The sequence below is a fragment of the Centroberyx affinis genome, unplaced genomic scaffold, assembly GCF_046629955.1.
Source record: "Centroberyx affinis isolate AG114_WGS23_722 - 3 ecotype Tasmania unplaced genomic scaffold, CSIRO-AGI_Caff_v1 ptg001843l_1, whole genome shotgun sequence".
In the NCBI taxonomy this organism is placed as follows: Eukaryota; Metazoa; Chordata; class Actinopteri; order Beryciformes; family Berycidae; genus Centroberyx; species Centroberyx affinis.
In genome coordinates, this window is record NW_027280222.1 from 91,477 (window position 1) to 107,272 (window position 15,796).

Consider the following 15,796-nt stretch of genomic DNA (forward strand, 5'->3'; position numbering starts at 1 on the left):
TTTCCGTGCAACGATTAAGCAACTCCATGTTGCAAAATGTTTGGAAAGTGTTGTTCTATTTCATTACTTGTCTTTACCTTATTCATTGATGCACTGTGGCGGTAAGTGTGTGCTAACATCTTGTAGCTGAACCTTTCCATTGAGGAAAATCACATATTGTGATACTTTTGAAAAATATTTATTTGCAGCGAGTTAACATAAAAATAGCGCTAAAACTGTATTTGTAGCCGTCAATCTACTGTAATGTTAGTATCGTCACCAACCACGGAATGTTATCAAACATAAGATATTGCTCTTTTGTAACAAGCCTTTTGAGGTCACTGGGTAGCATACCATCTTCTTCTCCAAATGTCACAGAAGGACGACTCTGAAAATGACATTTGGGAATATAAGCCTCTTGAGAAGAAAAAGAAGAGACATGGATCACAGTCTTCCAAAGGATCTGTGGCTAAGAAAAGCTGCACTTTGAAAAAAACTGCCAAGAGAGACACTTCATCCCCAGCCAAGCCACCTGTCAGGAATGTGAGACCCAGCAAGGCAGCTGATTTCAGCAATATCAATAAAGGAGATCATGGTAGTTTAGATGCACAGACTCTTCCCTCACAGCCATCTTCTTCTAATGAGACATTCAAAACTGGCAATGCAGCAGAGGGACCATCCAGTGAGGACTATTGTCCTGTCTGTCAGATGCCATTCTCCAGGTTGATGGTTCAGTCTCAAAGATGGCATGTAGCTGAATGTCTCGACACCCCCAGGGACGAAAGCAAAGGTATGTAGATGCATGCATTTCCATCCTTCATCTTCTTAACACTGACTGATGATTTATACACTAGATAGCCTACCAAATAAAGAAAGAAAAAAGTCATGCACACTCTGTGCTGAAATTTGCTGTTAGAGCATCTTTAGGAACATTTCAGTACTGAGACCATCAGATTAGCTAAAATAGCCTTTTCTTTCTTTATTTGTCAGCCTGTGGTCTTCTATGAACCTGTCACTGTGTAGGTGTGCAAAAGCTCCATTGCTTTACATATAAAAAATGCATTGTATGAAATTGTGTGTGATGTGTGATGCCCTTGAAAATAATCAAGTAGTACTGGAAAATGTGCATCAAAGTTCTTGAATATTTGTATAAACGATGTCAAACTGCACTCTCAGATTTTGCATTCAGACACACTTGAATAACAAATGTTATGCATCCTGCTCTGATGGGTCCCAATACTGTACATGTTTTATCATCTGCTGATACAGAATGTCCTGATGGTCTCCGGTGCTCCTCCACCATTCCAAACCACTACAAGAGATATAACCACACACTACTGGCCCACAGTCGGGCAACCAGCGACACAATCCTCCTCAGTCTGTCCCAGCAGGCAGAGACCAGTGGGGAGACCAGCCTCAGTTGTCTCCCAGGACTGAAGAACAGTGAGGTGGACAGCTCCGTTTTAGATAGTTCACAGGACAGTGCTGTCAGTCTCTCTGCTCTGTCCAATCACAGTGGAACACCTCCCACTAAACGCACAAATGGCCTTCTGTTACTGCGCTCACCTGGCCCTGAGGATTTCAAGAAAAAGAAAGGCTGGTCGCCCTCTGCTAAAGGCCAAAAGTCTACCAGTGCTTCCCAAGAAAGTAAAACAGTGCTGACATCAACTCCTCTAAAGGCAGACGGTGGAGGCCAAGCTTGTGAAGGAGGTTTTGTCAAAACTGAACAGTCTCCTTACAATGACGATGCAATATCCTATTCCCCGCTCTCTGAGTTCCCTGCAGAGATTGAGGTCAAAGATGGGGAACCTAGAAAAGCCCTTTTTTCAAATGCATTTGAAAACGAGGATGAAGACTCGATGATACTGTTCAGTGACGGTTTCTCAAGTGAAGATGAGCTCTTCAGTGACTTTATTGATCAACTTGAAACCAATAACGTGCTAGTGAAAGAACATACTTCAGCTTTCTCCAACACCCAGCTGGAGTCAGTTACCTCATTAGCACCCAGTAATCAGCTTGCTGCCTCTGCAGCTGCTGCAAACACAGCCAATTCCCCAAGTGAAAAAGAAGCGCATGGGAAATCTACCAATGCCATCAGTCCTTGTACGACTAGCATTCAATCCCCACAGAGTATTGTTTTAGAACGCCTGCGAGAAACCCTTTTTAGTTCAAATAACTTACACTACAAAGACTTGAATGACGGCACTGCTGAATCAGAGCAGTCTCCCACACTTCCTCATCAAGTTCCTTCTCCTCAAACCTCCATCATCCAAACATTTCAAACCATGGCACCTCGTAAGGGCCAGAGCAAGGCAGCTCAAGCCCCCTGTCTCAAGCAGATGGACATTGGGGTGTTTTTTGGGCTCAAGCCCCTCAAAGAGAAGGTGGAAGTGGCTGAAAGTGGACCAAGTGAACTCAACCCCACCTGTGGCCCAACATCTGGTGAGAACTTGCGACGGAGACGAGAGAGGGGAGACAGGCAAAGGAAAAGGAAGGCTGACAGAACCACAGATACCTCAAATACCACAGGGACTGTAAATGAACGTGATGTAGTGAGTGCTCAGGGAGAAGGAGGGAGAGGGGGGGCCAGACAATGGAGAAGAAGTAGGTGGAACAGAAGGAGAAGGGATGGAGAAGAAGAACAACAACCACGCTGTCCGTTTTACAAGAAGATTCCAGGTCAGTATGTAATGCAAACCTATGGTAGTCAGCATCCCAACTGACTGAATTTGATATTTATTATAAATATTACCCATTTTTGTTTTATCCTAAAGACTCTTGTTTAAACTAAAATATATTTCATTGTAAACATTTTGTTCAGGTACCAAGTTTGCTATAGACGCTTTTCATTATGGAGAGATCGAGGGCATCTCTGCCTACTTCCTAACCCATTTCCATTCGGATCACTACGGAGGGTTGAGGAAGAACTCTACATTGCCCATCTACTGTAACACAGTAAGCCTCATGTCCTGGCTATTCTAAAATATGAATGTCTTCCAGTATGATTTCTATTGCATCAAAAGTGCACTAGTTTGTCCCTCATTTCAGTAGGGCTTGTTTTTCACATTTAGTTTTGTTGTTCCTGTTGGCTTTGTGACTGATATGGAGTTTCAATGGCTGTGGGGATGTTGGGCTTGTATATTGTTTTTTTGTTATATTAAGCATATGTGCAATCTTGTTAATTACTCTACAGACTATGTGAGGTTAATTTGTTGCATCAGCTTGTTTGTGAAATTGATTGAGGATAGAATCTATGGAATTGCAGCAGGATATATAAGTATAGAAGTGTCACCAGCAAGCCAAACCCTCAGTTGAGTTACTTTCATCTTATATTGTGCCGTGAAAATGATTCTACCCAGAGAAATGCCTCATCTATCTTAAGTGGACAGTACAGTTTTTGTTAGGAAACCCTAATGAATGCCAGCCTTCTGCCCCAAATTTCAGTTATGAGTTCTCTGTTGCAACTGTATCCCAGAAAAACTTTCTTCATACACTCCATAGTAAAGTAAGGAAGGTCATCCCAATACAGATGTGTCTCCACTTAATAAAAAAGCAGTGTTCCTCCAAAGACTTTTCAGGACTTGGAAGTTGCCTAATAATATGGAGAAGATTTGCACATCTTTGAAGGTGGTTCTTTAAAAGACAAAAATGTTATTATTCAGAAGTCCTGTTAGTTGCACCTTTTTTTTAAAAAAAAAAAAAAAAAAAAAAAAAAAGCATCCTGTCTGCTCTCCTTTTCCACAGAATGCATAGAAGAAATGCCTCATTCATTTGTTATCTCACTACACTGCATTGACCCAGAGTAATGAAATTCGCCTGCCATTTGCAGCTGTGAATGCCAATTTGCCTGTGGCTCTGTCCATGTTGGAGTTGATTGAATTTCTAAGACCTTTTGTGTTCATGATTGAGAGAGGGAGGGGGGGGGGGGAGAGTCACTCAAACATATTTAGGAAATGCAGTTTCTCTGGGTTACAGTTGGTCTTTGTCCTTATAACTATCAGTTTGTTCTCACTGTCTATTTACAAGAGGGAAAAAATCGTACAATCTCTCAAGGTGCTTGAATTAAACGGTGAACTGAACAAATTGAGAAACCTGGCAGGCAAAGTATAAATAAATAAATAAGAGCAAAACAAATTTTTATCCTTAAATTCCAGCTAATATATAGCCTTCTTCAGATTAAAATTGGCCATATAACTTTTAGAGTGCCAATTGGTCATAAGCTCAGTTTTCACATAATGTTTTGTAAATATTCTGTTGATCTATACAGGGATATCAGGGATCATGAGTAAATAAGAAGGTGTTTGTAAATAGCTTATCTGAATAATAAATCATGGTATGAGCCTATTACCCAGTGTCCAGAATAAAATACATTGTCGAAAGAAAGCCTGATTTGATGTAAATTCTCCTATCAAATGGGTCACGACTTGCCAACAGTGGAGTGAATGCTCTCTGTGGGTCAGGGCTAAAAACAGAGTTATGGGGTCTCCAATGGGGTTTTGTTTATTTGGTGGGTCACAGAATATCAGCTTGGGTACTAGGTGGGTCGTAGCCCAGAAACGTTTTAAGGTCAGAATCATTCTCAGTGAATCACAGAATATTTTGTTAGGAGTAAATATTTGGTTCTGGGGCCTGGAATTTGCTCCCGATGTTGCTCCTTTTGGCTGCAGCTTAAAAATGTCTTATGGGGTTACTTATTTGAATATCATGAGAGATATGGAGTAATTATACTGTGTTTACTCTATCAGGCCTATTTTGTTTGAATCAACAAAATCACTTTCTTATGCCCTTGGGTTTTTCAAGCTTTAGAAGCTGCTGCTGCTGAATCAATGTAAGTGAACCTTAGAGATGAGTTGACTGACAGCTGCCTTTCTCGGTCAGATCACAGGGAACCTGGTGAAAAGCAAACTGAAGGTGGCAGAGCAGTATGTCCACATCCTGCCCATGAACACCCAGGTCACCGTGGAGGGAGTCAGGGTCATCCTGCTGGAAGCCAACCAGTGAGTCACCTATTTGGGATGCCTTTAATTCTAGGACAAGAATGTCAGCACTCAACACTAGACCTCGGCTACGAACGTTTTCTTAGTTTTTTGTTATGCTTGTTTTTTTGAGGAAAAAACGTGAAAAACATGGGACAGTGACACTCCCAAAATCTCAAAAACGGCAAGACCTGGTCTGTTACCATGTTTTTATTTTGGCTTCATCAGGCTAACACATCAGCACATTGTTTCTTACCAAAAGCAACTATACTCAATTCATGCACCTCCATAGTTCATTCAGATCCTGTGTATTGGTGAAAATTCCTGCCCTAGATCAACAGTGACTTCAGCTGAAGTTTTTCTAGTGACCTTTCTTTCTGTTCTCTCTTCCAACCCCACCTCCTGTTTCTGTTGGCTGTCTGCTCTGTTGTAGCTGTCCAGGAGCGGCCATGCTGCTGTTCTTCCTGCCCGATGGACAGACGGTCCTCCATACAGGAGATTTCAGAGCTGATCCCTCAATGGAGACCTACCCCGAGTTGCTCAGCTGCAGGGTGCAGACGCTCTACCTGGACACCACGTCAGTACCTGTCTGTCCTCTCTCACATACACTGAATGTTCCTTTCTCATACACATATGGTATGATGGGGCTGTTCCAGTGCAGCTGCTGAATGGCAAAAGACTGTGGGTTGTACTAGGCTGCTCCTGGGTATGTGCATGTGACCCTCTCTCCCCTTTATTGTTAATAAGACAGTTCTTGGTCAACCTGGCTCAATACAGAATTAAAACTTACACACAGGTAAAGCCATAAGAAGCTCCCCCAATCTGCATTTCCTTCCAGTGAGAGTAAACTGTATACACTTTGTTTTGTTTTCAGTAACACTCATTTCACTCACTGATGTCCTTAATCTACTCTGCTCAAACATGGTCCTGAACACAGGCATGCACACTCATGCTTCATGTAGGAGTCCTGACATGTATTCACACAAATCTGCCTTTCTAAATCTGGCTCTCTTGTCCCTCTAGCTACTGCAGCCCTGAGTACACTTTCCCCAGTCAGCAAGAGGCCATCAGCTTTGCAGCCAACACAGCCTTCGAACTGGTGACGCTCAACCCACGTACCCTCGTGGTGTGTGGCTCCTACTCTGTGGGGAAAGAGAAGGTCTTTTTAGGTGAGAAGAGTTCACTCATAGCCACATCTTTTGCCCTAGCTCAGCACTGACAGTGCCTCTCTGCCACTACAAGGCACAGCATGAAGTCCTAGTCCAGGTTCACAAACGTAAATTATTACATAATCATAATTGTCTTGTCATCCTATTGTTTAAACTGAAGGTTGTATGATGGAAGTACACATTTGACTCTGCTGATCTTAAACCTCACATGAAGGGGATCAGTGAAAGCATATCATCATAAAATTGGAACTTTTATGTTAGAGTATCTCCCAATGCAACAAAATTAGGGAAAACACCATCACCTGATTTCCCATGCGAAAGAAGTGTACAGTTGTATTTAGCGTGCAGTTAGGCTTGTTACTCAAAAGTAATATTACTCCCTGAGAGCAGTAATTTGTTACACCTCAAAAATTGAAATCAGGGCATCTCAATTGCCTCACCAGTCTGATTCTGTATGATGAGGGAAACCAAATGGCATAGATGTCAGATGTTCTCGTCATCCTTTTGCTCGACAAGATAGAAGCAGTGGGGATACTTGCATCCAGAGAAAGTTGAACTTTTCTACCATTTCTCATCTTGGCTACTTCAGTGCGCACCCATGTCAACTGAGATGACAATGACAAATTATAATGAAAATGAATTTGTTGGATGAGGGTGGGTCTGTTGTTTTTGGATAATTCAACTTCATTCTGATATTTTGGGCAGGGTGATAATAAAAGCAAACATTTATTTTTTGATTGGTAACTAATATTGACAAAATTTAAATCGTAATATGTTAATAAAGGAGTAGTAATATTACTGTAATGTGTTGATTGTTGCCACCCAAGACGGACTGTAGGAGATAAGTTGAATGTGTGTCTTTGTCTGGACCCAATAGTGAGATGAGTGGATTGTTTTGTAACCTTATATCACTATCTGACCTTTGCTGCTGTTGGAAGGGAATCTTCTAAGATTACATCTTGTATTGAAATAGGAGCAGTGCAGAGAATTTGCGGATTAGTCTGCTTTGAGAGAAGAGCCACTCAGTGCATGTCGTGTCCTCAGTTTGACGCATACAGTTCTGTAATGATCCACATGAATAATAGTCTGCTCCACTTCGGTGTAGGAAAACACTCCACAACCATGACTGCCCTCACAGAGGGTGAACAGCTTGTGTTCTGAAATCACCTGTGCTTCAACAAGCTCTGCATGAAATTGGAGTGGAAAAACGGCAGCTAATTTGATTGACTAGATGAAGCAATTTGGTCACCACAGCCACTGTTGCTCTTGTTACTGCTCATAGATATTTGTGCTTTGACAGCATGTATTGTCTGGGACAATGAACCCAATACAATATGTCCAGATTCAATTTTATTCTTTTAAAATGGGCCATTGTTCAACAGTTTGTTATAACAATTGTTTTTTCCTCACACTCCTGTAGCCTTTACAGTACATAATGTTTTCAGCAGAGATCGTGTTCAGCAGCACTAACAAAGTAGGTTATTTCAGTGTAGATTGTGGGCTTGGAGTTCTTCAAAGCCCCGTTTGGTTTTATGAATTATAGAGATAATCAAAGATTCTTGGACAGCTTGATTTGTAAGTGCAAAATAAGGCTTTTGCAACTTTCATAATGTTTACAAACTTCTCCAAACTCCATCACATACATTCATGATAGTAGAATTTCATCATTTATCAGGGAGTGAAATTTTGTTCAGTGAAATAAACTGTCAGTGGGTCACCCCACTGCAGTTTGGGTCTTAAAATAAAAAGGCTGTTGAACTCCCCACTCTGTTCTTACATCTGCCCTGGTCTGCTTCATTTGTAGCATTGGCAGAGGTCCTGGGGTCCAAAGTGTGCCTCTCACGGGACAAATACAACACCATGTGCTGCCTGGAGTCGGAGCAAATCAAACGACTTATAACCACCGACTGGAAGGCAGCCCAGGTCCATGTGCTGCCCATGATGCAGCTCAACTTCAACGTAGGTGCAGCACTCCCATTTTCCATCAACAGGTCTGAAAGGCGCATTTATTATTCTGGGTCTCTGGGCCCCCAAGGAGTATTTTATTTGTCAGAATGAAAAAAGTACTCTTATGTACGCAAATATGAGAATGTAAGCGCATCAAAGACGAGTCAATAAAACGACTAACTTTTGGTATATCAAACAAATAATGTCAAACTCAATACTATGAGAGATAAGTTTAACCAGTTCCTATATCAGAACTTTTAGCTATATGAAGGGGTAAGGGGTTTCTGAGATTTTTTTTTTTTTGTCCAAGCACATACAGCATTTGTGCAAATTGGCCTATACAGTGACCTACTTTTCAACTGGTCTGCTTGCTCTTGTGTTAAACGTACCTTGTTTAACCAAGATCATTTAACCTCAGATGGAATGATTGTTTGATTGGGCAGTTTATTTTTGGTGTGCATAAACAGCCATATCCTATTCTGCTCATGGTCTATGCATAAACAGCCATATCCTATTCTGCTTATGGTCTATGCATATGCAAGTATCAAGGACAGAAGTTCAAATAATTAGGAAATGCTAATTATGATGACCAAGCACAGTGTCTCCCTGAAAGACAAGTGAGATGCATTATTAGTCACAGAAAAGCTGACTGGGGGGGAAAATTGCAGTTTTAAGGTTTTGTAATTGAGAACCTTGGACAAAAAAGTACTTGAGCAGTTTTATCATGGAGAGACACCCTGAAATGCAGTATATTCATTAAATCATGATTATTAATCAAGCAAACCAGCTATCCAGTTTTTGCAGCTCTGGAAACTGGATAGCTAGAAATGTTTGTAAAGACATTAATCGAAATTACAAATTTTCTTGGAGCATAATGTCTGGAAGTTGGTTGACAAAGGAACAATGGAACCAGATCTTTTGATTTAGTTTATATTCTATGATGATAGACCTTTTTCAGAAGATCTACATTTATTGAATTTGCTGTGTTCATGATGACGTTTTAGAAATATTTCAGCCCTCAATGTCAAATGTCAGAAAAGTACAATATGACTCCATTTGAATGTTTGAGCATGAAATCCTCATGCCATTCCCCTCTCACCATCATCTGGTCTTCAGAAACTGCAGGCTCACCTGAGCAGGTTCTCAGGACGGTATGAGCAGCTGGTGGCCTTCAAGCCCACAGGCTGGACCTTCAGCCAGCAGGTGGAATCAGTGGAAGACATCCAGCCTCAGACCAGTGGCAACATCTCCATCTATGGTACGGACTCATCTTTCTTTGGTTGTCTGTACACTAGAGCTAGTTATTCATCAGAAGGAATAAAGAACATGGTTTATTCTGTTTATACCTTTTTTGTTTCTTTGTGAGCGCATTCATGAGTAATCTGGTTAGGCTTGAAAAGATGAGAATGAATTGATGGGAGAGAAATGGCCAACAATAATGTTCTTTTTCCTCAGTCATTCCTTTTGTGGCGTAGTAATCAGGGCTTTTTCACTGCCATTCTGCAGTATTTGAAGGTTTTGCGCAGGGTTAAGGCCATTAATGCCCTAAAAGTTTTTTTATTTTTGTTTTCAGTTTTGCAGGTAAACGATACCAAAAGCAGGACCTTATTACATAATTGTAAATAGTAATCTTAAATGTTCTCTTGCTACACACTGCTTGGGCTCCTCTACAAGAGCGGCAATTCCCCTGCCAAAAACGTGAATGTTTCCCATGCTGTACTATTTAGCCTACGGCTCCCTCTTTTGGCAAGAGAGGATGGAGGAGGGAGAGAGCGAGAACAAACCAACAAACCATGGCACAATTCAAATTCTATTCAGCTTGATGGTAATAGAGGGTAAAGAATTAAGAGAATGTTGTAGGCATAGGCTGAATACATTGCAGTTGGAGCAGTGTTATTACAATTGTGCACTGTGACTTATTCACATGATCAAATTTACAGATCATATTAAATGTGACCAGAAGTGTATATATCAGTTCATATAAAGATATTTATGAATGGAGAACACAGTTATGCCAAGCAGGCTGTTGTGCAGAGTAGTCCAGAGCATGGGAACAGAGGAAAATGGTACAGAGCAGTTGATGGAGACGGGGCAGGCACCCAGGCTTCAGCAGCCTCCCTAGTTGGCTGAGAAGAGCTATTGTGGCTGGAAGCCTGTAGCCTGATGGCAGTCGGCATGGTAGCGGCATCGGTGGGAGGCATTGTCAAGATGGAGATTCAGTTCAGACTTTTTTTTTGTTTTTGTTTTTCTAAACCAGTTTCTTTAGCCTTTCTTCATCCCCTACCTTGATGTTGCCACCCCAGCACACAAAAGCAAAGAACAGCACAGTGGCCACTACGGATTGGTAGAAGATGCAGTTGCACACTTTGAAGGACTGGAGCCTCCTCAAGAACAGTCTACTGCTTTCTTGTAGAGTGTGTTTGTGTTGTCATATGAGTCTGATTTTTCTGTTGATATGAAGCTCCCAAAACTTGGCGGACTTGTAATGGAAGAACACAGGTAGCATATCGGTACCATATGAGGTAAGGACTGCTATGTCAGCATGCTAGGGCAAATCTGCCAGGATTAGAGGGGCGACTGGCATTGACTACCTAAGAGTGCTATCTGCTATCTGTATACATGTGGGCCTGGTTGAACCAAGGTGCCAAACCAGTAAACTGGTATGGGGGATGGCAGCGCATTCTACTGAGCCTGTGTCTGAAAACTCTAAAAACACACAGGCTTGTTTTTTGTATTTAAAAGAGCTGAATTTTGACTGGCTCAACATCTGGTTAGGAAACTTGGTGGCAATACAGTAAAAGGTTTACATCTTTACTTGTACTGCTGCTCCTTCTGCCGTTACAGTCAATGGTGGCATGTCAGATTTTTACTGCCATCCCTCATTGTAGATGTTTATCTGATTTGTAGTTTGCCAACCCACAGTGAATAGAAGATGACTAACATAGGAAATGTATGTAGAAAGGGTATGGTGAACATGATGTGACCGTAGTTAAACGCATTTTAACAGCTAAATTCTCCTTTCCCACTTTTAGTTAACAAAGGTGCCATTTGTAGATTTGCTCAATCACCAGGCCACAGGCATTATGACATATTACTGAGCGAGATATGAGCTTGGGGATAATATTGCCGCCTTTGTTTTACCCAGAAGTGGCAGGGTGTAAAGGCCCATATGACTCCACTGAGGGCAATACTAATAAAAATGGGTGGGGTGGCACCTCCTTGAAGCATGATAGTCCACCCTGACCATTGATTGTCAGGGGAAACACTGTATACCAATATCCTTTTGTGCTCCCATCAACAGAAATGACTACAGGACTGCCAGAGGTGGATAGGAAAATGGGCTTATCGCTGCGATATTATGTTACAGACCAATATTTAGGCCAATATTTCTACTGCATGCAGGTCTATTGTGGTGCATCTACTGAGCTATATGTGTGGTTGGGCTTATGCTATGTAGGACTATAAGTCCGCTTGATGCCTTCTATGGGTCATGTCATTGTGGCATCTTGAGCGTCCCGGGCTCTTATCCAGGAAGAACAGGCATCTATGAACCGACACAGGCAGCAGCACTTCACGCTGCATGCCTCGCCCTCAACATATGGCTTTATCTGGTGTGTGAACTCTTATAGATGAATTTCACCCCCGCTCTCTGCCCCACAGCTCTTCTGCCATTAGTCATATCTTCAGTCGCTGACAGCACTGCTGGACAGTGGTCTAGTGTTGAGCCCCAGTAATTAAGTAGGCCATGACTTGATTTGCCATTATCGATTTTTAGACTGTTTTCCCCCCTGTCCTCCCTTGTTCACATTTGCTGAACATCAACAGCACTAGCCATCTGGCCTGTAATATACAATCACCAGCTAGAGGCTTTGACTAATACACACACATAATTTCCTCCTCCTCAGCATTTCGTGTGTTGCTCTGGTGCATGCCAATTTGCACTCTCTCTCTCCCTTGTGTTTGTCTCCCTTTTCCTTTCTCTTTCCAGCCATATGCTGCTATTCCTACTAATATTGTTCTCTGCATGTGGGATGACTGATGACGGTACACTTGACTAGACACAGTTTCAGCCAGAAGACCCCATCAAACCTGGGGAGGGGGTGGAATGAGGCCAAACAGGAGGTAGCAGTTTTCTGCAACAGTCATCCCAAGGTGTCGTCTTCTCCTCACCCCCTGAACCAAAAGAAGTGTTAAGAGAGTCATTTGATAATCTCACTACTCCATCTACAAGCCTCCTCGTCCTGTAAAACGAACAGTCTGAGCCTGTGGACCACATTGATTGGCATCTAGTCTGTCTTGTAAGGCTTTGCCTCATGGCATATCTTACTGCCTTTTCCATATTTTTGGATATGCAGCAGACATCTGGCTCCTTGACAGGTTCTTACCTCCAACCAAATCTCTTCTGTCTTCATTGGACTTGATGGATCTTAATGGGGAAATTAGGGAAATGATTGCCTAAGCTATTGAGCTGAGATGGATGTATAATTGAGTAGTGTGAAGAATCCCCCTGGTCCAATTCTGAACCGCTCCTGGCTCCTCTCCCTCAGGGACTTCTCATGAATCAAAAATTGAGATCATAACAACCTAGACTTGATTTGGCCCTGTGAGGATGATGGGGAGCGCAGCACAACATTGGCTTGTCTTCAGGATTATCATAAAGTGAAGCATAGCCTTGGATTTGGTTTAGCTCTGTCCTTATCTGAGCCCTTAAGATGTTGATAAATGAAGACCTACATTTGCCTACAATAACTACATTTTAGAGTTTGGGGTCAGTTAATTTTCAGTTCACTTACAATATTAATTAAAAGTGCAATTCACCTGCTGTCTGACAGATGCGTCACTCTTTCTCTTTATAGACTGGATATAAAAAGTTATCGATGGCAAAAGATTTTCACTTTTCAAATTGTGAAGAAAAGACACTTCCTAAATTGATTTAAACTCAACAGGATATTTTGTGCTCTAATACGTACATGTGCATGCATGATTTGTAAATGCAAACATTTCTCATTCTTGAGCGTGATCCTGTTGTATGTATCTTTGTTAATTGGTGTGACATACATTGATATACCCAGCATGTTGTTGGTCTGTGAGATGTTGGTGGTACAATAGCAGCACCAACTGTAACTTTTGTTTTCTTTTTTTGGTAAATTCAAAATAGATCTGCACTTTTTAATACCAAGAGTTTGTGCATACATTGAATCCTCTGTAGCTACAGTTGAGCTTGTCATTTCAATGTTTTTTTTTTTTGTTTTTTTTAAATGGTGATCAAATCTATGTATATCTCTAGTCCACACTTTGCATAGAAATGTCTTATTTGTGTCCTATGGCTGTATTTGTTTTAAATCTGTCTGCAATCTTTGTTCTACCTACATTTTTAAATGTATTTTTCTTATCCCTTTATGCATATTGCGACTGGATTGCATCCAGACTTTGTAGAATCCCAGTGCGACCCTGACCTTTTTGGTGGTAATGCATAGTCAGCATGGTGGTGTAGTGAGTAGGGAGACCATTTCTCACCTGGAAGGCCCAGGTTCAAGGCCATATGATGCTGCTGAATTGTCCTACAGTGAGACACAAAAATCTGATAGCTAATGCATTTTGGCATGGTTGCTTTTGCATTTTACAAGTAGGGTGACAAATGCAACTTAAGCCTAAGATCTGTTTCAAGTGCCAGAGTTTTTTGGGGGGGGGTGCAACTTAAGTCATCAACCATAAAACCCATTCTATTTTCTTGGCAGGAATCCCATACAGTGAACACAGCAGCTTTCTGGAGATGAAGCGATTTGTCCAGTGGCTCCAGCCTCTCAAGATCATCCCTACAGTCAATAATGGCAGCTGGGGTAGTAGGAAGGCTATGGAGAAGTGTTTCAGCGAATGGCTCAAGGAAGCCAAAGCTAATCTTAAATCTTAACTTAACCTCGACAGTGAATTGGTTAAGCATGTTTGCAGCTAACCATAAAATTGCTTGTGCTCCTAATTGGTGGTAAGAAAAGTAAACGGTAATCCTCAATACTCCAGTATTTAATTGTATTACTATGGGACTCATAAAGATTGTCGTTGATTGACAAAAATAGACTCATTTTATTGCTCGTGCTGAAATTGTTTACGACCAAGACCAGTGAGCTTTTAACATTAGCATTTCTATACAGAGCAAGGGTTGTGATCAATCAAGTGAACATGAAGGTTAAGTAACAACTCGTCATAACCAATTTCATTGAAAGGTTCTGCTCTTTTCCATATTGGGCGGGAGTTGAAATGACTAACAATACCAAAAGCTGCTTGTATAATGATAATCTGTTATACACGCAGCATTACTGTGGTTAGATCTGTTTGATTGAGGACTGTCGTATGTTGGCACTGAATTAAATGGACCTTTTGCTGCGGCTGCCTTGGCTACCTCTATTTTTACCACTACTTGCTGCCAGTGTGCTGTAAGTGCTGCTGGTGGTGCAGTTATCGTATTTCTCAACGTAAATACTTTGTATATTTTACCTTTTTAATTTTATGGTGAAAAAATATGTCAATAAATGTGTTTTAAATATTTAACGGTTTGCCCTTTTTTTTTTTTTTGTGTCTGGGAGAGTAACATTAATATATTCTAACATTCATCTGTTCTTGTCACTTAAGAATTTTAAAAATTAGACGCTCCACTCGCAAATTCAAACTTTTTGATTTTTTTTATTAAATTCACAAATATTGTAAAGCTTAAGACCTTTTTCTGGTTTCCAAGGTTGCACTGCCTTGATTTTGAGTATTAAATCAAATGATATCTCTGTTGTCACCATGTCAGGCAGACATGGTGCTTAGTAGGAACTTAAGGTGTGGTCAAAGTGCAAAATCGCCACTGTTGTATAGTGGCTATGAAAATGAATTGTAATTTATGTAGTGTGCTATCCAAATCTGGCAGTATTTTCACTATCGAGAGAGTAGGAAGGCTTTGATCCTAAGCCAACGGGCACATGAGGGTCCAGAGACTGGGGCCTTAACCTCTACCAACACTGGGCACAACAGCTGAGGTTTCTAAATCCCAGCATCTGTCAGACAATATTCTCACAAAATCACTTGGCTAGATTTGTCTTCCCATGAGAAAGTTGTCAGACTAAGGCATCTGAGCTGTGTGTGTGTGCATGCTCAGGGGGCCAGGGTGAGAAAATTGCGATGTACGGTGAGATCAAACCATGCATAGCCAAGTACCTCCCAGTTCACACTAGTAGCCTGCCCATCTTGCTTTGTCAACTAGGTATAGGCCATGAATTGTAGTTTATAAAAACTGCAAAGGTTTTATGATGCTCTCTGGAGGTGAGGATTCCCGTAGGTCTGGTGTGCAGCCGGTGCTTTCATAACACCTGAACAACAGGCTCATAACGGCTGCCTGGTACACTCTTAAACTAAATCCTTATGTAAGCTTTCATTGTTATTAACACTTATGTCATTTGTGGCACAGCAGAGCTACTCTGTTCATTTATTGAACACAGTTTTCAAAATAATAGTTGCCCTGGAAATTGTTGTTTTTAACTAAAAATGAGCCTTAATGAGAGCCATGAAAAAACTGAAGTTGTTTTTCATTCATAATGTTTTTGCCTCATGCAGCACCTAACAACAAAATATTTGCAAATAATTATATAATAATTTCCAAAATATGTGTGCAAATGAAAACTTCCCTTAGACTGAAGAATCTATAAATACATAAACTGCACACTCGCCTCTCTCCCTTCTTTTCCTTCC

The 15,796-nt window shown here is 41.2% G+C and overlaps 1 protein-coding gene across 1 annotated transcript; it reads left to right on the forward strand.

Annotated features, from left to right (window-relative positions):
- Positions 1-156: 156 nt before the first annotated feature.
- Positions 157-14,558, forward strand: dclre1a (DNA cross-link repair 1A (PSO2 homolog, S. cerevisiae)). The gene is made up of 9 exons (XM_071529858.1): positions 157-769; positions 1,249-2,658; positions 2,801-2,934; positions 4,858-4,976; positions 5,389-5,532; positions 5,979-6,124; positions 7,929-8,083; positions 9,188-9,329; positions 13,810-14,558. The coding sequence occupies exons 1-9, from the start codon at positions 349-351 to the stop codon at positions 13,980-13,982; spliced, it is 2,844 nt and encodes a 947-aa protein (XP_071385959.1). The 5' UTR covers positions 157-348; the 3' UTR covers positions 13,983-14,558.
- The last annotated feature ends 1,238 nt before the right edge of the window (positions 14,559-15,796 follow it).

What these genes read in the sequence shown, in the direction of transcription:
- dclre1a (XM_071529858.1), top strand. Translation starts at nt 349, where the DNA reads ATGTCACAGAAGGACGACTCTGAAAATGACATTTGGGAATATAAGCCT. An exon ending in GTTTTACAAGAAGATTCCAG is followed by an intron (nt 2,659 to 2,800) that starts GTCAGTATGTAA and finishes CATTTTGTTCAG; the next exon opens with GTACCAAGTTTGCTATAGAC. An exon ending in ACGCTCTACCTGGACACCAC is followed by an intron (nt 5,533 to 5,978) that starts GTCAGTACCTGT and finishes TTGTCCCTCTAG; the next exon opens with CTACTGCAGCCCTGAGTACA.